Consider the following 25379-nt stretch of genomic DNA (forward strand, 5'->3'; position numbering starts at 1 on the left):
TAGCAAACGCTTCGCATGTTTTTACACCGGTTGAATCGCACCCCTGGGAACAAAGCAGCGGTGATTGCAGGACCGGTGTGGGAGGCATTGCGGGAGGAGTACATCACATCATTTTACATAAGCTGGACAAAAATATAAACAAAGCTTTCTTGGGCTCTCTCTTTAACTCCCCATGAGTTGTTATGGGACTCTGGGACTTTTCAGCAATGTCAACTCTACCCAGTCTGAAAGGAGCAAAAAAATCTAATAAAGGAAGATCAGCCCTGCTTTCTGACCTTGAAAATTAATCTCTTTTCCCCCGCTCCTTCCTTTGCCCCTCCTTTCTGTCCTTGTAGATTGCTTTGAGTTGATAGGAAGGGCACTCTGGAAAAAATAGATATGGATGATATAGATAGATGGAGAAAGAGAGAGAGAGAGGACGGAAGGAGAGGGAGAGAGGGAAGAGAGAGAGGGAGAGAGGATAGATTAGATAGATGATAGATAGATAGATAGATAGATAGATAGATAGATAGATAGATAGATAGATAGATAGATAGATAGATGGATGGATAGATAGAGGTAGATGGTTGGATGGATGGATGGATGGATGGATGGATGGATGGATGGATGGATAGATAGATAATAGAGGGAGAGAGAGAGTAGAGATAGATAGACAGACAGACAGACAGACGACAATAATAGAGAGACAGAGAGATAAATATAGAAATTATAGAAATATAATTCAAATTAAAATTCAGGATGCTATTGACATTTTTTTATAAGTGTAGCAGCTTTTGTGTTTCAGAGAATCAAGGAACAAGTATCAAAAGAGGTCTCAAGCACTTTCAGAGAGCTTGAGTAAAAATTAACTAAACAAGGGAAGCCAGCATGGCTCCCTGTTTGCCAACATATAGCCCCTTCAACAGCATAAAGACCCATGGAAATAAAATAACTTTAAATAATTAATAGCCTATAAATTACTTGAATCAATTAAAGAATAAATGGCATACTTTATATATCGCCAGAAGCTTTCAATATTTTTTTTTTAAAAAATATTCTGGACATTCTGTGTATACATGTTTATTTTTCAGTGGTGTTTGACTTTTTGAATAAGGCTTCCTTTATTAGGCGTATTTATTATACAACTCTCTCAATCAAGGGGCAAAACTTAAAATGAAAAGTATTGATATTAAACAAATGAACTCAGTCATTTATGGCTTCCTAGGTAAAACTTGTGTTTATATATACTGCCCTGTGAAAGTTCTGAAATGTATATTTACTGACTTATTAGATCTAATTGGAGGCCACAACTTTAAAGACTCTTAATGACTTGAATTCATAAAAGTATTAAAGCCAGACCATAAAACTGCATAAATAAAGCACTAATCAACATTCATAAATATGGCAAGGGCAATAGCTGAACAGAAAAGAGTTACAGCAATAGCAATAGCACTTAGACTTATATACCACTTTATAGTGCTTTACAGCCCTCTCTAAGTGGTTTACAGAGTCAGCATATTGCCCCCAACAATCTGGGTCCTCATTTTATCCACTTCGGAAGTATAGAAGGCTGAGTCAACCTTGAGCCTGTTGAGATTCAAACTGTCAAATTGCAGTCAGCCGGCAGTCAGCAGAAGTGGCCTGCAGTACTGCACTCTGACCACTGCGCTACCATGGTTCTTATCCTGATGAACTCCCTAAATATTAGCAGAGGGAGGATTTACCTCAAGTCTTCCTGGAAAAGCACTCCAACTTTTGACTAACGACATCTGATTCCTGGTCAGTATGGATTAGATTAGGGGTCTCCAACCTTGGCAGCTTTAAGACTTGTGGACTTCAACTCCCAGAATTCCCCTCAAGTCATGTTAGCTCAGGAATTCTGGGAGTTGAAAGTCCTAAGTCTTACCTGGTTGAAGACCCTTGGATTAGATGGTCAGGTTCTCCTGGGATCAAATAGTCCTGGAGGTAATGCAAGGGTGCCCAGCCTTGGCAACTTTAAGACTTGTAGTTTCAACTCCCAGAATTCCACAGCTAGTCAGTCCAGAAGTCTTAAAGTGGCTGGCTGGGGAATTCTGGAAGATCAAGTCCAAAAGTCTTAAAATTGCCATGGTTGGACACCCTTATAATAAATGGCTTTATAGGGATGGTCTGCATCTTTGATTGGGTAGAAGCCAATTGTTCTTTACCTTTTTCTGATTTAAAGGTCCTTAAAGCTCCAAGAACCCTCCATAATTTATTGCAAGCTCCTAAACTGAATCGGACAACCTTAATCTTAAAATGGTGTGGGCTGCCCATCCTGTAGACTCCTTTATAAGGTGGTACAGTACCTAGAAGTGTCTGGCATTACATTCCTTCCCATTTAAACTTAGCTGAATGACAGAAAGTTGCTTTTTTTTTTTTTTGTTCTCTTTTATTATGAACTCGGCACTACTTAAATGGCTTTTTAATTGTGCCTGCTGTTTGAGCTTTTCATGGTTTTCCAACTAGAATGAACTCTTGGGCTGGGGAGAAAAGAAGCTTATTTCCTTTAAACCTGTTTGTTTGCAACTTCGTGTATTAGATGGAGGAAGGGAGGGCGGGTCTTACAAATTCCCTGTTCAGTAAAAGATTGACAATCCAAGCCTCCAAGACTGCATTCAGCAAGCAATGATCAGAGAGGCTGAAAATTCCCTTTGATCAGGATTCATTGAAAAGGCCCTAATCATACAGCCTGGTAGATTTTCGGCATAACGTAATTCCTAATGAAGGAAAGTTTCATTTAATTAAGGGGGCTTTTGACACTGCTGGGTGTTACAAGCAAGCGATTTCTCTGCCTTGTAGGGGTATGTGGAGAAAAGGGAGGAGTGGAGAGGAAAGAAAAGAAAGGAGAAGTGAGGGAGGAGGAGAGGACAGGAGAAAGGAGAGGGAAAAGAGAGGAAAGGGGAGGAGAGAGGAAAGGAGAGGAAGGAGAGGAAAAGAAAGGAGAGAGAAGGAGAGGAGAGAGGAAAAGAGAGGAGAGGAGGAGAGGAAAGGAGAGGAAAAGAGAGGAGAGGAGAGGAGGAGAAGAAAGGAGAGGAGAGAGGAAAAAGAGCAGAGGAGGAGAGGAGAGGAGAGGAGAGGAAGTAAACAGGTTTTGGTAGTTGATTCTTTGCCCAGCAGGTTGAAATCTCCTTTTGGACTCCCTAATAAGTTAAAAAAAAAAAAAAAAAAGCCTGCTCCTCTTCCCAAGCTATGGCTGAATTTCCTGGCACAACGTATTAGCGGCTTCTGCTGAAATGAAACCCAAGTCTTGCAGAACTGAAAGGTGTTTGAAGTCAAGGTTAAAAGTATGCTCAGTCCATTCCGAGAGATCTGGCAGGTACCGGCTTCTGTTCGTCCTTTACAAGACCGGACAGCAGCCTGTGTCTTGTGCCATGTGAGAACAGGTGAATGTGTATGTTTTGAATAAATGGTAGAAATGAGACAGAAGCACCTTACTCTTTTGTAAGAAACCCAAGGGATGTTTTTGCTAATGCTACAAAATCAGTTCTAGGAACATTTTCCCTGCACTCAAAACTACAGAATGGTGCTAGTAATTATACAACTGTCCCTAATGACTGACTGTAGCAATTGATAGGATTCTCTTCAGAATTGAAACAGAAAATACCTACCTGACATATTACGATGAAAATCAATTGACAGTAATTCCCTTCTGTTGAAAGAACTCCTGGGTTTTAAGCATTATTATGTTTCTGCTCCAACAAAGTCTTAGCATACAAATATTTTCTTTTTAATCCTCTCTCTTCCCACTCATCGCTTAAAACCAATTTTCACCTAAAAAAATAGGTTTCTTAATATCCAGTTATTTATTCCGTAGGAAAAGAGGGAAAGCTATCCTTTCAGCACCATCAAACAGCCGCTTTTTCCTCTTCTGGCAGGTATTATTCAGAAAGTCATACTTTTCAGGAATTTTATTAAATATGTCTTAGAGTCCTAGGAGCCAAGAAAAACTTTCTCCTCTCAAGCACTTTCTCCACTTCCTCCTGCGCATTCTTACCCGGCTGCCAGCTTCTTTGTGGCGGCCATTACGGACCGCCGCTGCACGTCCTGGGAAAAGGGGGTTCTACCGGCCGGGGAGGGGGTCTGCAACACCCCAAACCCCTCTCCAGATCCCCTACCTTCAGCTGCCCTGCAGGGGCAGCCTAGCTCCTCGCCTTCGTCTGGGTCGTGGAGCCCAGAAGCGCACTAGCGCAGGGGGATCGCGCAGCCGCAGCAAATCCCTGCCGCTCGCGAAGCCGACAAACCGGAAGTCAACTTTAAAGACTCTTAATGACTTGAATTCATAAAAGTATTAAAGCCAGACCATAAAACTGCATAAATAAAGCACTAATCAACATTCATAAATATGGCAAGGGCAATAGCTGAACAGAAAAGAGTTACAGCAATAGCAATAGCACTTAGACTTATATACCACTTTATAGTGCTTTACAGCCCTCTCTAAGTGGTTTACAGAGTCAGCATATTGCCCCCAACAATCTGGGTCCTCATTTTATCCACCTCGGAAGTATAGAAGGCTGAGTCAACCTTGAGCCTGTTGAGATTCAAACTGTCAAATTGCAGTCAGCCGGCAGTCAGCAGAAGTGGCCTGCAGTACTGCACTCTGACCACTGCGCTACCATGGTTCTTATCCTGATGAACTCCCTAAATATTAGCAGAGGGAGGATTTACCTCCAAGTCTTCCTGGAAAAGCACTCCAACTTTTGACTAACGACATCTGATTCCTGGTCAGTATGGATTAGATTAGGGGTCTCCAACCTTGGCAGCTTTAAGACTTGTGGACTTCAACTCCCAGAATTCCCCTCAAGTCATGTTAGCTCAGGAATTCTGGGAGTTGAAGTCCACAAGTCTTAAATTTACCAAGTTTGAAGACCCTTGGATTAGATGGTCAGGTTCTCCTGGGATCAAATAGTCCTGGAGGTAATGCAAGGGTGCCCAGCCTTGGCAACTTTAAGACTTGTGGATTTCAACTCCCAGAATTCCACAGTTAGTCAGTCCAGAAGTCTTAAAGTGGCTGGCTGGGGAATTCTGGAAGATCAAGTCCAAAAGTCTTAAAATTGCCATGGTTGGACACCCTTATAATAAATGGCTTTATAGGGATGGTCTGCATCTTTGATTGGGTAAGAAGCCAATTGTTCTTTACCTTTTTTTTCTGATTTAAAGGCCCTTAAAGCTCCAAGAACCCTCCATAATTTATTGCAAGCTCCTAAACTGAATCAGACAACCTTAATCTTAAAATGGTATGGGCTGCCCATCCTGTAGACTCCCTTTATAAGGTGGTACAGTACCTAGAAGTGTCTGGCATTACATTCCTTCCCATTTAAACTTAGCTGAATGACAGAAAGTCGCTTTTTTTTTTTTTGTTCTCTTTTATTATGAACTCGGCACTACTTAAATGGCTTTTTAATTGTGCCTGCTGTTTGAGCTTTTCATGGTTTTTCCAACTAGAATGAACTCTTGGGCTGGGGAGAAAAGAAGCTTATTTCCTTTAAACCTGTTTGTTTGCAACTTCGTGTATTAGATGGAGGAAGGGAGGGGGCGGGTCTTACAAATTCCCTGTTCAGTAAAAAGATTGACAATCCAAGCCTCCAAGACTGCATTCAGCAAGCAATGATCAGAGAGGCTGAAAATTCCCTTTGATCAGGATTCATTGAAAAGGCCCTAATCATACAGCCTGGTAGATTTTCGGGCATAACGTAATTCCTAATGAAGGAAAGTTTCATTTAATTAAGGGGGGCTTTTGACACTGCTGGGTGTTACAAGCAAGCGATTTCTCTGCCTTGTAGGGGTATGTGGAGAAAAGGGAGGAGTGGAGAGGAAAAGAAAAGAAAGGAGAAGTGAGGGGAGGAGGAGAGGACAGGAGAAAGGAGAGGAAAAGAGAGGAAAGGGGAGGAGAGAGGAAAGGAGAGGAAAGGAGAGGAAAAGAAAGGAGAGAAGGAGAGGAGAGAGGAAAGAGAGAGGAGAGGAGGAGAGGAAAGGAGAGAGGAAAAGAGAGGAGAGGAGAGGAGGAGAAGAAAGGAGAGGAGAGAGGAAAAAGAGCAGAGGAGGAGAGGAGAGGAGAGGAAGTAAACAGGTTTTGGTAGTTGATTCTTTGCCCAGCAGGGTTGAAATCTCCTTTTGGACTCCCCTAATAAGTTAAAAAAAAAAAAAAAGCCTGCTCCTCTTCCCAAGCTATGGCTGAATTTCCTGGCACAACGTATTAGCGGCTTCTGCTGAAATGAAACCCAAGTCTTGCAGAACTGAAAGGTGTTTGAAGTCAAGGTTAAAAGTATGCTCAGTCCATTCCGAGAGATCTGGCAGGTACCGGCTTCTGTTCGTCCTTTACAAGACCGGACAGCAGCCTGTGTCTTGTGCCATGTGAGAACAGGTGAATGTGTATGTTTTGAATAAATGGTAGAAATGGGACAGAAGCACCTTACTCTTTTGTAAGAAACCCAAGGGATGTTTTTGCTAATGCTACAAAATCAGTTCTAGGGAACATTTTCCCTGCACTCAAAACTACAGAATGGTGCTAGTAATTATACAACTGTCCCTAACGACTGACTGTAACAATTGATAGGATTCTCTTCAGGAATTGAAACAGAAAATACCTACCTGACATATTAACGATGAAAATCAATTGACAGTAATTCCCTTCTGTTGAAAGAACTCCTTAAGGTTTTAAGCATTATTATGTTTGGTTGAAGAAGCAGAATTGGCAGAAAAACCATATTTGGGGGTGAGGATTAGGGAATCTTCACCTCTTCTGATGCTGCTTAACTACACTAGAACAGCTCCACAACATCTGGAGAGCCACAGATTTTTTTTTGCCTTTGATTTCAATGCAATCCCTCAATATTAGGTCAGAGGTCAGATTTAGTTTAGCTGCAGTAGCTTTCACTATGAAAATGAACATGACCTGTCAGTTTTCCTAACTAATAGCTGTTTCTCTCTCTCTCTCTGTCTCTGTCTGTCTCTCTCTCCCTCTCTCTCTCTCTCTCTTTCTTCTCTCCTTGGCAGGCCTGTGACGGAGGATTAGACAACATTAGTGGAGTCATGCTTCACACAGCCATATCTTGCTGGCAGCCATTTCTAAGTCTGGCTGTGCTGCTCCTTTTCATAGGCTCCACCCTAGGTTGCCCAGCTCGCTGTGAATGCTCAGCACAGAATAAGTCTGTCAGTTGTCACCGGAGGCGCCTGATTGCTATCCCCGAGGGCATCCCCATAGAGACTAAAATCCTGGATCTTAGCAAGAACAGGTTAAAAAGTGTAAATCCGGAGGAGTTCACAGCTTTCCCTTTGCTTGAAGAGATAGATCTGAGTGACAACATCGTGGCCAATGTGGAGCCCGGGGCCTTTAACAGCCTATTCAATTTGCGCTCTTTGCGACTGAAAGGAAATCGTCTGAAGCTGGTCCCTTTAGGGGTCTTCACCGGCTTGTCAAACTTAACGAAGCTGGATATTAGCGAGAACAAGATTGTCATCCTGCTGGATTACATGTTCCAGGATCTGCACAACCTCAAATCCCTTGAGGTTGGGGATAACGATCTGGTTTACATCTCCCACAGGGCCTTCAACGGATTGCTCAGTCTGGAGCACCTCACTCTGGAAAAATGCAACCTAACAGCTGTACCAACAGAGGCCCTTTCCTACCTTCACAACCTCCTCAGCCTGCACCTGAGACATCTCAATATCAACCTGTTGCCTGCGTATGCCTTTAAGAGATTGTTCCATCTGAAAAATCTAGAAATAGATTATTGGCCTATGCTCGACACGATCCCTGCCAACAGTCTTTATGGCCTGAACCTCACTTCTCTCTCCGTTACCAATACCAATTTGTCCACCGTCCCTTATGCTGCTCTGAAGCATCTGGTTTACCTGACCCACCTGAATCTTTCCTACAATCCCATCAGCACAATCGAATCCGGCATGCTGGCAGACGTGTTGCGCCTGCAAGAGTTGCACATAGTGGGAGCCCAGCTGCACGCCATTGAACCTCATGCTTTCCAAGGCCTTCGATTCCTCCGTGTGTTAAACGTGTCTCAAAACCTGTTGGAAACTCTGGAAGAGAATGTGTTCCATTCCATCAAATCCCTGGAGGTTCTCTGCATAAGCCACAATCCCCTCGCTTGTGACTGCCGCTTGCTCTGGATCTTACAAAGGCAGCCCATGCTGCAGTTTGGTGGCCGGCAACCCATGTGTGCCGGTCCAGACAGCGTCAAAGAGAGGCTGTTTAAAGACTTCCACAGCACTGCCCTTTCTTTCTACTTCACTTGCAAGAAGCCCAGGATCTACGAAAAGAAGCTGCAGTACTTGGTGGTTGAAGAAGGGCAGTCGGTGCAGTTCTCGTGTCATGCAGAAGGAGATCCTCAGCCGACCATCGCCTGGTTGACGCCACGACGGAGACTGGTCACTGCAAAATCCAGCGGGAGAGTGACGGTGCTCGGAGACGGTACACTTGAGATCCGGTTTGCCCAAGATCAAGATAGTGGGATTTATGTTTGTGTGGCCAGCAACGCTGCTGGGAATGACACCTCCTCAGCCACCCTCACCGTCAAGGGGTTTGCCTCAGATCGTTTTCTTTATGCCAACAGGACTCCTATGTACATGACAGATTCCAATGACACCAGTTCCAATGGAACCAATGTGAATACATTTGCTCTGGACCTTAAGACAATACTGGTGTCGACGGCCATGGGCTGTTTCACTTTCCTTGGGGTTGTTTTATTTTGTTTCTTACTACTTTTTGTCTGGAGCCGTGGGAAAGGCAAGCATAAAACCAGCATCGACCTCGAGTACGTCCCCCGTAAAAACAATGGTGCAGTGGTGGAAGGGGAGGTTTCAGGACCCCGCAGGTTCAATATGAAAATGATTTGATGGTTGTGCTCTAGTGTTATTAATTTTGCCCCTTTCCTCCTTCTGTGGCATTCGAACCAACTTGGCGAGTAAGGAGGCCAGGCCGGAGGCAGGCTCCGCTTGGCACCCGTCATGTCAAGCGGTAGATGGAAATCAAAGAGACTATCTCAGATTGTACAGCAGAGCCTCGTGTTTCGAGGCGGTGTGAGTGAGAGGGCTTTTTCCTTTCTTATTTTTTGCAGAGTTTGGCATACGGCACTAATTGTATGCATTGCAAATTTTATGGCGTTCTGGGGATTTCAGTAACAAACGGTCAGCTCCTGGACACTTATTGAAAACATTTTTACCACTACAAAGCAAACAAAACAACAACAACCCTACAGTATAGGATTTCATATTTTAAATGTGAGAGAGAGAGACAGATTTGTTTACAACCTACTCTGCAGTAAAATTTGTATCTATAGGTCATTTGCTAAATCCTTGCATCTTTACCTTCTAGTTGGTTCAACACTGCAAAAATTAATGTATTACTGTAATATATACGTATGTATGTATGTATGTATGTATTACAGTAATGCACACACACTATGTATAGTTTAAAGCAATACAGGTGAGAAATTTTGTTCCATCCACAGTGACTGATCCAAGTGTGACATCCCTCTTCCCAAATTTCTAATCAAATTTTGAAATCGGACTTCTGAAATAATTAGAGGTAATAGTGTCTGAGATCTAAATTTACATCCAAGATGTGAAGGAAATCGTCAAATCGAGCAGAATTTGTGGGATGCTATTTTGTGTCAAGAAAAGCCACAGGCTTCATTTTAATACAGAATGGATTTTAAAAACATATATGTGGGATCACCCTAGAACAGTTCGCTGTAAAAAGATGGAAAGCTAACCTTGACCACTTTTGGTGGGGGGGCAAAAAATCAGCCAGATCACACCTGAAGGACAGACCCTTTTGTTTTTATCATGCCCTGCCAAACACACCTTCATCTACCACCATTGCCACATCTGTCTCAATTTCTGGTCTATTATTTAGAAAAGATGAAGTTGTCCTAGGAAAAAGAACCAGGGCATTGTATACTGCCACTTGCTTAGGAAAAAACTGTCAGTGTTGCATTTAATGGAAGCAAATGAAAAAAAAATGTACAAAAGATTTGTGGGGTAGAAATAGGTCCTCTCTGATGCCAAGAAATTTGGTACAAGAACAGGAGATACCACTCACTTGTGTTGGTTTCCTTCAGGCCATATTATTGCCAAACTACAATGTCAGTTTTGTATTTATTGGTGGTGAAGGCTGAACAACACAGAGTCCTCCTGCTGTGTCTTCTTCATGCAAACTTGACCCTGTAAGAAAAACAAACCAGAAAGGTACTGTGTTTCTGTTTTCAATATAGTGAGAAAGCAAAGAATTGAGAGTGGGGAAGCAAGCCTCTTTTGAGTTATGTAAAGCACAACCCGATGAATTTTAAGAGCATTTTGCTTGTTTTACTTCATCCCTTGCAACACATATATGAGAGTCGTATGCCCAGCGTGAATTAGCACCTGCAAAAGAAAATGATGTATGTCTTTGGCATTAAAATTCAGAGCAGAGCTAGGTAAGTATTTGCCGGCAAAGTATTCGGAGTAACTCCCACAATTCCTTTCAGGGGACATACTAATTGATGGAAGTAGTCCAAAGACAGAAAGGACAAAAGTGCCCCTGCAATTATACACTCCATTCAATGGAATGGAATGGAAATATATAATGGGTTTTTTTGTGTTTTGTGTGTGTGTGTGTGTGTGTGTGTGTGAGAGAGAGAGAGAGAGAGAGAGAGAGAGAGAGAGAGAATTTTCCCAAGGATTAATGATGTCTGCTGTTTGATATTGTTGAAGAACATAGTTGCCATTGCTGGAAAGAATTGTTGAAGAACATGGCTGCCATTGCTGTTGAGAAGATATATTCAGGGTAAGCTGGTGGTTCAGAAATTAGACTATGCAGAAGGGGCTGAGTCCTCGGTGCCACTAAACATTCCTTCAGGAAATTGCCATGTGTGGTAGAGGTTTGTGATATTTTCTCTTCCCTTCCACAGGTTCAAGGGCAATCAAGCAAAGGGGGGAAAAAACCTACTGTATGAACTAGCTTTAGAAAGACAAAGGCTTAATTTCTTGAATTTGTATTAATTATTCTTAGGAAGTCATCACTCTTTAATTGTTCATGTTGCCAATTGCCTACTTACATCTACTTGCCTTTTCCTGCAGTGTGGAAATCCACATGGGCAGGGATAGATTGGAACCTGGGAATAATATGTACAAGGCAAACTTTCTTGAGCTGTTTATTTTTGTTTATCTGTTAGCTGTTTGTTTTTATTTATGTGTTCTCCCTCTCAAGATAATAAAGAAGCACTGTGGGTTAATACTGGTAAGACAAAATGGAGGTCTTGTGTTCTGTTGCTTGTTGAACTCCAACTCCCTAAATTCCTACAGTTGCTATAATGATTTGGAGATTCTGGGAGTTGTGGTCCCAACAGGTTTATGAGACATTGGCTAGAGAAGGCTGTTTTCATATATTCATATCTTTTGAGTCTTTATTCCATCTTTTATCCCAATGTTAAAATATTTAATATTTAAAATAGTAAGCTTCTGTGGTGAACTACAACACACGAGGAGCCAATGAGATTTTTAAAAGTCATGAGTAGGATTTAAAACACCTATAAAAGATATGTATCCAAATGTTAGCTCTGATCTTTCCAGGAATGAAAATAGCTTAACTTATTGCCTACAGTTGAGATTCTGAAACAATTGCAGTGCATTTTCACTCAATTTCATATGTGTGTTTTTTTTTAAATCCATTGGATGTAGAATGTAATAAAATCAAAATGTAGGTTGTGCTATTTGTTTTCATATCAGTTTAGCAGCATTTGGACAATTGGTTACCTTATCAATGGAAGACAAATTCAGCAATGCCTGATGTATATTTTCTGATCAGTAAATAGATTTTTGCTATCGTGATGGTGTTACATCTGATACATTTACCTTGATGTACTGGCACATCATTCCCAGAAGACTATTAATTATTTTCAGAGATAACCAGAGTGCCCTGTTATTTGTTATAGCATTACTTTTTATGGAGAGGCTTTTAAATCATGGTGTGCCATAAGAACAGCTTGAATGCAGACTTAATAATAACATTGACCCATTTGATATGGCAATCTAATTGCCACAGGAAATAACCATGGTCATTATAAGTATGTTACCTAAATACTTCAAATCCTGCCATGAAATACACCTGTTCCTCACCATCTAGCTATTAGAATTGCAGGTTTAGCCCCAATTTCATTGTTAATCTACAGCAGATCACTCAGCAGGGAATGAGGCAGGAAAACATCTACTTGTTTCTCTATCCAAAACAGTGTTTTTTCAGACTTGGCAGCTTTAAAGAAGTGTAGATTTCAACTCCCAGAATTCTCCAGCCAGCACATTGGCTGAAGAATTCTTGAAGTTGAAGCCCATTCATCTTAAACTTGCCAAGTTTGAAGAAGATTGATCTAAAAGATTTAGAGCAGTCCAGAAAGAAGTTATATAAAAATGAATGAAGACATCTTACAACAGCTCCACTCAAGTCAAAGAGTCTATTTCCAAAGACAGCAAATTATTTTGGCACATACAGCAGTAAAACCAGAAAAATATCTCACCTACTGTGTCCAAAGTAACTTGGCTGCCTGAGACACCTATCACATTCTGTCTCTTAACAGCACCGGAAATTCAAGTTGCTGGGTGGATGAGCATTTAGTGGTCTTTGAGCAACCTTGGACATTACAGAATTGCAAAAAAGAGGATAATTATATATCTCACACGCTCCTTCTGTGAGGTCCAAAATGGAACATGCATTTCTGAACTCAGGAGTTTAAGGCAATGTCAGCATATGCCTACAAAGAAGTATACAAGAAGTCGGCAATAAAATTAAACCCAAAACACTTCAGTTACAAATATTAGCATTTCCTCCTATTTTCCCAGAAAAATCTCTAACTGCTTTCAATATTGCTCTACCGGGGCTTAGCTTTTCAGTGAAGTCCCATTCAGAAACAAATGATTGGTGGAACAGAATGGTTACGATCCTGGATTACTTCAAAGCCTGATGAGATTTTTAATAGGCTGTATTCATCCCAATATCAATAACATCAGAAAAGAAAGTAGAGGATTCTGGAAGTTTACTTACTTTTTTCTCCCTAGTAGCTATATCTTTCTAGTCTTTATAAAAACTATGGAATTTCATTAACTTCAAAGCAGATCAGATATGGCTTTCAAGAACAATACGATACTTTCATGTATATGGAGAAATAAACAAAAGAGAGAGGAAGTAGGATTAAATAGCCTATTGAAGATATTTGCACTGATTTCTTCGTTAAATTATCATTATCTATTAGCAGTTGAATTATGAATAATTATTTTTTCTTATTCTTTTTTAATGACACTTTTTCTATTGCTTACATAACCCTTTTAGGCAGCAGGAATTTATTTCTGCTGAAATTATTCTTGAGGTAAACTTAACTCCAAATTGCAGATATGCTCTTTACTTTTTAATGGCAAACTCACACAGGTTCATAGATTGTTAGGATTCTGTCAATAATCATCAGTGTTGCATATATGATTAACTGATAATTGCTAAACCAGACAAGATGACATACATGGCATGAGAATTTCTACTGCAACTTAAAGCAGGGATTGAAACACATTACAATAATGGTTGAAATATCAGATATTTCCCTGTTCGCTGACAATCTATTTTTGTAAACATCCTTGAGAAATAAGGAAGTGGTCCTATTTCTAATCTTTGTTTTTTTCCCCTTTTCCCCAAGAATCTATTCCTGTTACATATTTTCTGTTGATTCAAGAAATGTTCAGTTTAGTTAAGAAAAACACCCATGTGTTTGTTTTTTTAAAGCTAGTGATAAAATACATCTGTGAACAATTGTTTGCTTTATTTTGAGGTACATGTTAATCCAAATGGTTGGGTCTTGTTCTTTGTAGACCAGTCAATGCACCAGAGCAGTCGACCAGCTGAAAACCCAAGTGATAAGTACAGGTATATATGTATACACAAACACACACATGCATCCGCCCATACAAAGACACACAACTTCACATGTGCATTTGTAATACTGTCTCATCCACAACATCCTGTTCTCTCCCTGACTTCTGCATCAAAACCCAACAAAAAATGATTGCACTCGGTGTTTAGTTTCTCAGTCCAGAAAATCTGGTTTCAATGGCAGATTGCAACAAGAGGAGGTGAAAAATGGATAAGGGATAAATAGTGCAGGAGAAAAAGGGAGGCATTCACCTAGAAATCCTAAACGTTCTGTTCTCTTCTTTCTTTTTTCAGAGTAATTTTTGTTGTTATTAGTAGAGAAAGTTGTGCGGGGAGGAACTCTTCCTTCCAAATGAGATTGGCAAGGAGAGTAGGCTAAAAGATAATGGGAAGAATTGGGCAAGATTTAAAGGAAGGCAGTGCTAAAAGGGTGGGAAAAATTTAGGAGAGAAAGAAAGGCAAATTAGAAAGGCAGTCACAGAAGGTCTGAGTTGCAGGCTACTGAACTAATATAACCCTCCTGGAGACACACTTTTCGTGTTTCTTCAAAGACCCTGACAGATCAGGTGATAGCAATAGCACCGTGATGGTGAACCTATGGCATGCATGCTGAGGCATGCATACCCACTTCTGCAAGCCCGTGAGAGGTCGCCAGGAAGAGCCCCACTGCAACAGCTGATTGTCGGGTATCTGGCGTGCATGTGGGGGAGCAGGAGATGTGCACATGCACAGAGACGTGCAGCGCATGGGGGGGTCACGCACGCATGCCTGAGGGCCCCACATGCATTGCCTTCTGGGTGCTGGCACACGAGCGCAAGTGTGCACGTGAGCCGAAAAAGGTTAGCCACCACTGCAATAGCACTTAGATTTATACAGTGCTTTTACAGCCCTCTCTAAGCAGTTTACAGAATCGGCCTATTGCCCCCAACAATCTGGGTCCTCATTTTACCCATCTCAAAAGATGGAAGGCTAAGTCAATCTTGAGCCAGTCAGGATCGAACTGCTGATAGTCGGCAGGGTTAGCCTGCAATACTGCATTCTAACCACCGTGCCACCACAGCTCTATGATATCATGAACTGCAGGGAGGGTTGGAAAATAATCCTTAAGTTATTGGGGTTTGTTTTTTTAACTTTCTAGCAACTGCATAGATGGAGTTTCTGCATGATTATCTGTCCATAATCGGATCCTTCTACTCTTTGAATGGTGTACTCATCCATTACTATTGAGTCTACCCATCTTACTGCTGATCATCCTCTCCTTTTCTGCTCCAAGAAACCTAACCTATTTGGAAGAAGCCTAATTCATTTTTAGATAGACTTCCTCAGGAAGGGAGCGTGATTTGGAAGGTCTTTGTAGACAACCCATTTCTTTTCCCAGCCTTACATTAGACATTTGAATGAATTCCCGACAGTTCTAAACTGCCTTTACAATTCCCAGGTACAAACTTACAGGTGGATGTATCTCATTATAATCACATGTGGATTCACACTTTCAGTGTGTCCATTTAATCCTTTTGTGAACCTAGAGCTTGCAAAATATGTCAATCATTATTTCAACCTAGCAGCCTCCAGGCTGACTGGTAAGCTGAGTGTCTTCTGCCATAGCCCCAATTAGGCTGAGAAATATCTCCCCAGTTAAAATAAAAAGAACTCACTAACTGACAGGCCCTCACAATTGTCGGTTTATTTGTCTCCATTTCTCTAATGGAGACGTCCTGAGTGATTGTAACTGTGGTGCAGTGGTAGGATTCAAATTTTTTTACTATCGGTTCTGTGGACGTGGCTTGGTGGGTGTGGCGTGACTTGGTGGGTGTGACTTGGTGGGCATGGCTTGGTGGCGTGGCTTGGTGGGCGTGGCAGGGGAAGGATACTGCAAGATCTCCATTCCCTCCACACCCCACTAACCTGCTTTCCAGCTCCGTTCTCCTGTGCAGGGCAACAAAAGAAGACCCAGCCGATCATCTGGAACTCAGGAGGCAGAGAATAGATGGGGGCAGGGCCTATCAGAGGTGGTATTCCGAACTACTCAAAATTTCCGCTACCGGTTCTCCAGAACTGGTCAGAACCTGCTGAATACCACCTCTGCCATGGTGCCATGCCAGCATCGCAAAGACATCTGAGCAATTGCAGGCTTGATGATATGCAAAACCTGAATTACGGGAGCCCTTCTAAGCATGTGTAGAGCAGCTACAGAAGACCATTTGTAAACAATGTGCGCACAAAAAACAGGATGTTCTAAGACCATTAAAATAAATAGATATTCATTGTTTGGGTAAATGCAAAGGGAGAAAACCCATATAGGAAGGTTTCTACTTTTCCAATAGGAAGTTCTCCTGAAAGACAAAAACAGGATAGGAATTCCTCAGAGATGAAAGCTGAGGAATATTGTCCAGTCTTAAAGACCACGCGTGTCTATAGATTTCCATGTGAAATACCTACCTAAGAGGCTAATGGAGAGTTCTGCACCCTATTGGCTGCTTGGCATGTAGTTGGAATAGAGAAAATTTGGTAAAGAAAGGGGATCTCTTTCAGTACCCATCTAGTCTCCATCCTAGTGGTATTTCTGGAGCCTGTAACTTTTTGGGAAGCAAGCAGTCACATTCTGTCAGAAGCTGAATGTCAAATTATGTCTTTAGGCACAAAGAGCTGAATCTGAACAATATTCTGAAGTTGTGATAGCCACAGCTTGTTCCCTTTTGATGCTCCTCCTCTCACCACCACCCCTCCCTAGGCTGGCATTGGATTCTCCCTAATTCCACATTCATTGTCACAGACTTCATCAAGGCCTTTTTGGGCTGGAAATATTGCAAGACAGTAATTGCAGCAGGCGTGATTGATTGTACACAGGATTAAAGACCAGATAAATACTGTTGAGAATGTTCTATCATTATTTTAATGATATAAGAATTAATTACACGACTGGTTGCCAAAGATGATAAGAGGGTATTTCAAAGTCACCTTGACAATTTGGAAGTCTTCTAACCATTAATTTTAATAACAATAAGCCATTCATGTAATTTAGCAGCGGGAAATATCAATGGATGTCTCTATTATTTTTTTTCCTGTTCAGATTTACTAGTTACAAAAGATATTTTCTGTCATTGTTGAGATTGGCTGTTTCTTTGCTTCACAACTCTCCCTACACACACACACACACACACACACACACACACATTTTCTTTAGATATACAAATCTACGGATATGTTAATGCCGAGCTACATTTTCTGGAGGAAAAAAGCTTACATCGGTGATGGCGAACTTTGGAGTTCAGTGTCAAAAATGTGGAAAACATTTAATTTGACTCTCGCGTTGTGTCTCACGCACACATGTGCCGGGCCATTCTGAAGACACTGAGTGTCGAGGCTAAGAGGAACGGGCCTTGACTTCAGCCCTTATGGCACCCACTGCCACTGAAAAAGACTGTCTGGCACCTTTTCCCAAGGTGTGTGGCACTTGACTGCCCATGTGGCCCAGCACTCTCCAGGCTCTGCTGGGTACCACTCACCCACAGATGGTGTCTGCTTTTTGTTGACAGCAGTGGCTTACCTGCGGCCTACCTGAGGCTATTCTATGTTGCACAAGGTCTTTGTTCTTCAAGCGGCTTCGGAGAATGTTCTTCCACAGTCTCTGAAAGCCACACAAATGCACACCCTGTTCTCACACGATTTTCAGACGTCAGGCAAAAGCACACCCCATTCTCATGCAACCTCTGCAGCCTATAAAAATTGTGCTAGAATGAGGCATGTTTTTTTTTAAATAGTTGTTACTTGTTGGTGTCACCCAAACTATCAAGGTGTTTCAAAGGGGACACACCAGTCATAGGTTCGCTATAACTGGCTTATATTCCACTAGGCCTCTATCTGATCTGGTTTGCATCCCTGCAGTCCATTGCATACAGTAGTTTTTTAGATTAAAATGAAAATCGGCTGGGAAATATTTTGTTCAATGTTTTGCCTTTCCCTTTGGTAATGCAGGTGGTAGATTGCAAAAAGGAACCCTGATTGATGGGAACCAAAATGAGAACTGCTTAATGATAGAGAAAACGCTCAAGAAACAGACAACCTATCTTTAGAAAGGAAAGAAATCATCAAGTCCTTTGACAACAAAGCAGTGGGGATCATTTTGCTTACAGGCTGGATGACTTAGTGTTAATTCAGAATGATTTTTTTTTATTTATCCATTTCTATAGCCGCCCATCTCAGGCAATGGCTCTGAGCAGTTGTGTTTTTAACTACTTTAAAAGTTTTCTTATATGCCAATACATCTTTCCTGACATTTTAGCCAACCTTAGCATTTTTTTTAACCCTTTAGCTTCCAGTGCCTGTTTCAAAATCTGAGAAAGAATCAAAACTTAACAATATAATGTTGCAATGTTTGTAACTGTTAAGTAATCTTTGCTTGGATGCTAGCTGGTTTATCACTATATAGGAGACCATATGGTGATATACAAAGCAGTATTTTATGCTAACTTTTCCTAATTCTGTTATTAGAAATTTACAGGGTGGTGGTGGAATTATTTGATTATGTATTTGTGAGGAGGGAATGTCCATTACATCCAAATATCTGTTAAATATGGTTTATCATTATTTGCATTAATTCCATGTCAGTGCAGGTCATCAATGCCCCTATGTAATGAGATAATTGACAAAAATGACATTATATACATAGTCATGTAATGATACAAATGTGTTTGGCAAATGGTGCAATTTGCATAAATTATCTAGAAGACTTTATGTACACATTTTTGTACATTACATTTAATTATGCTAAATTGGGGTCTGTTAAATTTTAATAATAAATGGATTTTGGACATAGCAGTCACTACTAGAAGCTAATTCATCATGAAACCACTTCTCATTTGAGTTGCTTAGGACCGGGGGATTTAAGCAAAACAGATAAGTTCCTTCTTTAAATGAATTTCCCTTGTTCCATCCATCTCAGTATTACTGTACTAACAAGCACTAACTCTTCAAGGCAGCATTTCTCAACTTTTGCAACTCTAAGATGAATGGACTTCAATTTCTAGAATTTCCCAGCCAACTTTGCTTGAAGTCCATGTATCTTAAAGTTGCCAAGATTGAGAAATCTTCCAGGGTCTCAAAAGTTGCTAAGAGATGCCAAAAACTGAACAATTTCATTGTTATTTTGAGTTTTTAGTTAAATAAGCTATATTACTGCTTCAGTACAATCCCAAATAATAGATGTTGAATTACAAAGCAGTTATCTATAACTTATAGATTCTATATTTGATAATTATAGATCAATGTTACACAACATTTATCTAAATCCAAGATAAATTGAAAAAATAAATACTTTAACTTGATAACCATTCAACTTTGCATTATAAATAGCATATAATTCAAATTGCTGAGCATTTAGTAAACAGAACCGAGCACAGTTACAAGAGTCATTTCACTTAAATGTGGGTAAGATATCCTTTTAAATATCACAAAACTGTCCCAGTCCCACCACCTTCAAAAGTCTGAAATATTTTGTTAAATCAGTCTAATTTGACAATTTTGTGTCTTCCACTGAAAAAATTCTTACCAATACAATTGCTGTCAAGATAAGAATCTTGAGCTTTCCTTTGTCCTACAAGGGAAGATTTTTGTTCTGGTATAAGATCTTAGGAAAATACTTTCTTATTAATTCTATCATATTTATTGACATAAATGAAGAAAGGTTCATTTTTTAGATATGATTCTCATGATGTTCATCAAATTGTGACCTAAATCCTGAATGAGATTAATTATGACCGAGGCCTATCTTTCAGTAAAAAGTAGGAGTAAATATTTATAGTCAAGAGTATAACTATGGATGGCTTATAATTTGCAGGAAATCTTTGTTCCCTTCAGAATATAAGAATAGTGCTTTGATTAACATCAGGTACACATATATTAGCTTCAAGTACATTAGGGTGGTTGATTTCAGATACAATCAAGTTCACATTTTAAATACAGCCCGTTGTATCCTTAACGAAAACCAAATGGACCAACATAAAAAGTTAGTATTAAAAGTCCATGTTTGTATTTAGATTTCAAAGCTAAATTTAAGATCAGTGAAGAGAAAATTCTAAAGTAGTCACTGCAATAACTAGTTATTATAATTTATTTTTAATATATAATCATGTTTGTCTGCATAACATTGATTTCTGAACATTGTAGAAACAGATAAGAAATCCCCTTCTGTTTCAAAGTGTTTGCATTCACAAAAGAATCTGTATACCCAGAAGAACGTATTTTAATTACAGTGTATGTTGTAGCCAGTTTCAATCATTAAAATCCATCAGCAATTATCAAATATATGCATGAAAAGAGGTTTGATCATTTTTAGTCTTTAATCTAATTGCCTGTAAGACTTGGCCAAACTTTTAAAAGAAAAGAAACTGCCATGTTTCAGTTGATTAAATACACTGGTATTTAATGAATTTACATTTTAGATGAGAAGAGAACAATTATGATGAGAGATAAATGCAGATTATATAATGCCTACGAGGATTTTTTTAATGTTGTTTTCCTATGGAAGCATAATATAAATATTAAAACATTATTGAGAATAACTCAATAGACCTATGTATTTTTAAGAAGTAAGTCATACGTGTGTTTAACTCCTCCATGGAAATCAATGGTTCATAAATACGCTGAACTTTGACTGAATTGTGTTATCCGTTGGGCATGAAAATTTTGCTGGATCCATTGACTCCAATCCAACCGAAGCATATTTATTTAATGTTTTCTGAAATCTGAAACTTTTGGTAGCCATTCTGGCATTAAACATAATTTTGAAACAACTGAGTGTAGAGGTTGCAACCCCCATTATCATTAGAGGGCCACTTGTCTGATGATAGCTTGTGCCTATTAAGTAATTTATGCATGAGATTCTCCCAAAAACTACATAATGCAGAACGTACATCCAGATTGGAATTCAGAATGGAATTCTAAGCTATATTGCTACTGAGTCAGATTGATGATATTGGTTTGCACGTAAATAATTCAAAACCAGATGATATTCATGGTCTCCACTTAAATCATTCTACCTCTGGGTTGGTGAGGTACTGCAGCTGTTCATGTTATGGTTTGCAGATTGTGGCTTGGTAGCAGGGCAGAAAAAAAGTATTGTGGCTTGATAGCAGGAAAGGTGATTTGTAAAATATCCAATTCCTGAGCCATTTAAGGCTATATAGGTAGTAATCATAACCTTGAATCTATTTGGAAGCCACTGGTAACCAGTGTAGCTTCTTTAACAGAGGTCTAATGTATCAATATCACCACCAACGATTGAGTATGAGCATGGCTGTATTCTTCCATACCTAGCAGGAACTTGTAGAGAACACAAAGAACTGGGTCTTTTGTGTGTGAACACATTTCCTGGTTCTGCAAATATGTGAAAGGAGCTACCTCAGTTGCTACAAACCACAGACTCTTTGTTCCTTTCCTGTAGGGACTAGCAGAGCATTTTGGCAGTGAGGGATTTGTGTCTCAGTAATTAAGAAACTGTGATAAAATAACCAGATTCTGCCAGCCTGTGTCCCCCTATCAATAAAAAGGGGACCTGAATCTTCCGCCAAATTGAGTAGGATGTGAACTACTTAACATCTCGCCTGAGTACCAGGTCCATATTTTGCAGGAATTGGTTGGTAATTGATACCTGAGGGATTCATTTAGCTAGTTGGGATTTTAAATAAGCTGAAAATGCTTATTTACCTCATTGCTTTGAAGGGGAGAACATCTACCCTTTTATGCTCTTTTCCCAAAATTTATGGTTTACTTTATTTTAGAAGCACAGAGGATTGCATAAGCTGTGTCTTAAAATAGATAAATATGATATTATTGCAAGACTTGAGCGCTAGTTGTGCACTAAGGCCTTTAGTTCACTGACTAATAGGTTGCTCCCATTATGCAAAGTTTGGCTGTCACGAAGAAACTAATAGTCTTTTCCTGCTTTAAAAAAAGACGGCCATGTTTTGTAGACATTCAATGCATCTCCTTTTAGGTTTCCTAGAGAATTCTTTTCTTTGAGTGGAAGAGCAAGCTGTGTCATCCAAACAATTTGAGAAGGAGGAAATAGCCTTTTGATTTACAAGAGCCAACTGCTTAATGCACATGTTAGTGATTGCTTTGACTTTGTAGGAAATGGCTGTACATTTGAAAGAGCCTCTGAAGAATTTCATTTAGAAATAACATTTACCATTAACCACAAAGCTGCAAGAAGAGAAGCCAAATTCCCAAATACTTCTGTTGCACAGATTCTTATCTATTCTTGTTTTGGAAGACTATAAGATCCATGAAAATAGAGCAATTTCAGAAGACTAGGGATCCTATCAGAGGTGAAATAATGCCATTCATCTTTGGAATAATATACCTGGGCAGCAAAAATCCAGGCAAGCTCTAGGGGGCCACAATGTTAATCCCACTGCTGCCATCTAGTGATCATCCTATGTTCTGCATACCAGTCTGGTTTGTTTCCTATAATGCACAGTTTAAATATAAATAAAATTCACAGAAGAAGAAGAGAACAAGGATGTTGGGGAAGAGTTAAGCCTGGTTAAGAACTATTTGGAAGACTTTGTGGCTTGTATCAACTTACTCCAGTTTGGACTCTGTGAAATCTCCTTCTGACCAGCCATGCCCTGAACAAAAACCCTGAAGACTTCCCAGTCAGATGCAGAACAGTCCTGTGAATGCTGTTGTGTTATCTATTTTAAACCCTAAGCACCTTGTCTATGTGAAGTATAGTGGGATGTGAAACCTAATGGCTACCATGCTGGGAAGAGAAAGGAAACCCATGGCAGATATATATAATAACTTTCTGCCATAGATCTGCTACTGGAGGTCGCATGCTTTGTAGAAATATCAACAAAACCCATTATCAATTTTTAGTTGAAACTAAATGAGATGAGCTCAGACTAAACTACAAAGCAATAAACAACCAATAATAAGCACCTGTATTTCCAAAGCCTTCCAGGGGCTATAAAAGTTATCTAGGTTACAGTTCAAAGATCAAATCTGGTAATGAATCCATTCTTTCAAGCAGTAATGATGGAGTTGCAGTAAGTCCCTAGGTTAAGAACATCCCAGTTTAAGGGCGATCCATAATTAAGAACAAAGCCCACTGTAACAAAATTTGAGTTAAATAGGCAATGGTTCCAACTGAATGCATATTATTATACAGTACTACTTATGCGGTATTATGCAATAATACCATCTGGCTTATATACATATTCAATAGGCCTTGGGAACAGAACACATTTTTAAACTGGGGAGTATTTGTACTTCACTGTCCAAAATGCCTCTTGGCCATCTCCCTCCTTCCAACCCCCACCCCCACCCCACCCCCAGTCTTCTCCATCTGCAAAATAAATCTCATAAAATATCTCAGATCAGCTAATTTGCTTTTGTCCTAGGACAGGAAAAGGAAGTGATTCTTTCCGTCTCTCTAGCATTTCATCTCAATGGTACACCTCAGTCATTATAAACTTAATGGATCCATAAGGGTTTCCTTCTTGACATGGTAAGATGCCTGGCTTGTGGTGTGGAGATTTGTGGCAAACACCTGGGCACAAACAGATCCCTCCTGATACGTCCAGCTCAAACACACCCCAACCAGGCACCCAGATGAAACCTAGCTTCCTAATCAATGATAGCCGTCCGTTTACTTTGAGCCAAGCCTCACTAAAAGCCTCCAATACAGGAACACAATGTTGCCAGCCAATCAAGACAAAAAAAGCCACAAAACAGACAGAAGATATTAGAAACACCAATCAATCAGGACTCCCAACCAATCAGGATTAAGAAAAAACCATTCTGGCACAGCAGTAGGCTAGCCCCAAATTTAAAACAGAAACGGCTGTGAAAGTCTGACTCACAGACAAACACAATACAGAAGCCTGATGATGGCAGATGAGATTCTGCCGAAACGTTGCTACAACTTTAAAAGCACAACTATAATGACGTGGGAAAATACCCAAACAAAGCTGAATACCATACATGTAAGTACCTGCAAAAACTTTAGAATATATATATTTATATATCTTAAATAAAACACTCATTCCATTCCAATTCAATTCTATCATTAATATTAGTTACAATCTTAACATCTTTAACATTTCTTTTCAATTGAATATCATACTTCCTTGGGAACACTTATAAACTTTCCATAATTAATTCTTCCCCCCCCCCCCATATTTCTCTTCACTTATATTTTTATAAATCATTAATAATAATTAAAATGTTCCCATCCTTTCCTAATTTCATTCTCTCATTCGCTTTTTTCATTTATTTATTAACAAACATTCCATTGCATTACAATAAGTATTTTATCCATCATTTTAATCATACATTTTTTCATATTTTCTAAAATTATTTCTATTTCTAATATAACAATACTATCTTATGTACCTTTGCAAAATCCCTTTTTCAATTAAATTTTCACCCATTATCTCTAAATAGGCTTATACTTTCAATCCTTATACATTTTCCCTGTTTCTCTATACCTTGTTTCTCTTTTATAACTTCTTTTCCTTTCCTTCTTCCCCCTCTTCTTCCCCCTCCCCTTTTTGTCCCTTGTCTCTCTACTTCTAATTCTCTCTTCTGTAATCCTCTCTTCTGTCGCTTCCTAATATTGTAATTATTTTTCAAAGTATTCTTTTTTTTGGTTGTTTTTTCAAATCTTAAACTTTTTACTCCCTTTCCCCCCTTTCCTTTTTTCCCCCATATAAAATTACTTGATCATTAAAGATGGCTTCTTCTTTGTCCCAACCTTCTTGTTCTACAAGCGTTTCTTCTTGTTTCTCATAGTTCAAGATCTCCATTTCTAAAAATTGAAATACGAAGCCAAAAGAACCTCTTCCTTCTTATGCATCTTCTTTCTGTTTTTTAAGTTCCATTTTCAGTTCTTCCAAAAGTGATGCCATTTTAAACACTTTTAAACAACCACCCAATTGATTTTAGTCATTTAAGTCCAATAGCCAAAAATCCAAAAATCACCAAGTAATCCAAATAATCCAAAGCTGTTTCTTCTTGCTTCTTTTTTCCACTTTTTCTTTCTGGGGTTCTATTATTTTGTTACAAAGTTTCAGTTAGAATGTATCTTTTAGGAATCTTGTTAAAGTTTTACTGTAAGTTCCTTTTAGTTCCAGGCAGACTCCTCCATTTTTCCAGATCCCACCCTTTTATTCTTTCCTTTTCTCTCCTTTCCTTCTTTTAAAGGTTTTTGAGTATCCAAAAGTCTTTATTATCCCTTTGACATTTTATTTTCAGCTTAAATGCCTATTGATGTCAAAGTGGATTTTTGTCAATTTCTTACTTAAATCTCTTAGCTGTCAGTATAAGGAAGGGAAGAAAAAAAAAAGCCAAGTTCTTTCCCTTCTCTCTCTCCTTCGCTGCTTCAAAATCTTCTTTGGGAACAATGTTATATTTTATAGTTCCAATTCCAGGGTACCTTACGTTGCTGCTTTTTCAGTTCGACCCAGTCAAC

The 25379-nt window shown here is 39.6% G+C and overlaps 1 protein-coding gene across 2 annotated transcripts in view; it reads left to right on the plus strand.

Moving 5' to 3' along the window:
- The window catches only part of LINGO2 (leucine rich repeat and Ig domain containing 2), a 784226-nt gene extending 772998 nt beyond the window's left edge, over window positions 1–11228 (plus strand). For both annotated transcript variants that reach the window (XM_087957605.1, XM_087957606.1), the window contains one exon: window positions 6994–11228. In XM_087957605.1, coding sequence (XP_087813731.1) covers window positions 7030–8850 — 1821 coding nt within the window. In that variant the 5' untranslated portion in view covers window positions 6994–7029 and the 3' untranslated portion in view covers window positions 8851–11228. The remainder of the gene's footprint in view (window positions 1–6993) is intronic.
- Window positions 11229–25379: the final 14151 nt, after the last annotated feature.

This window comes from Notechis scutatus, chromosome 2, assembly GCF_049901735.1.
Source record: "Notechis scutatus isolate UNSWTSFEM ecotype Mainland chromosome 2, rNotScu1.2, whole genome shotgun sequence".
Taxonomy (NCBI): Eukaryota; Metazoa; Chordata; class Lepidosauria; order Squamata; family Elapidae; genus Notechis; species Notechis scutatus.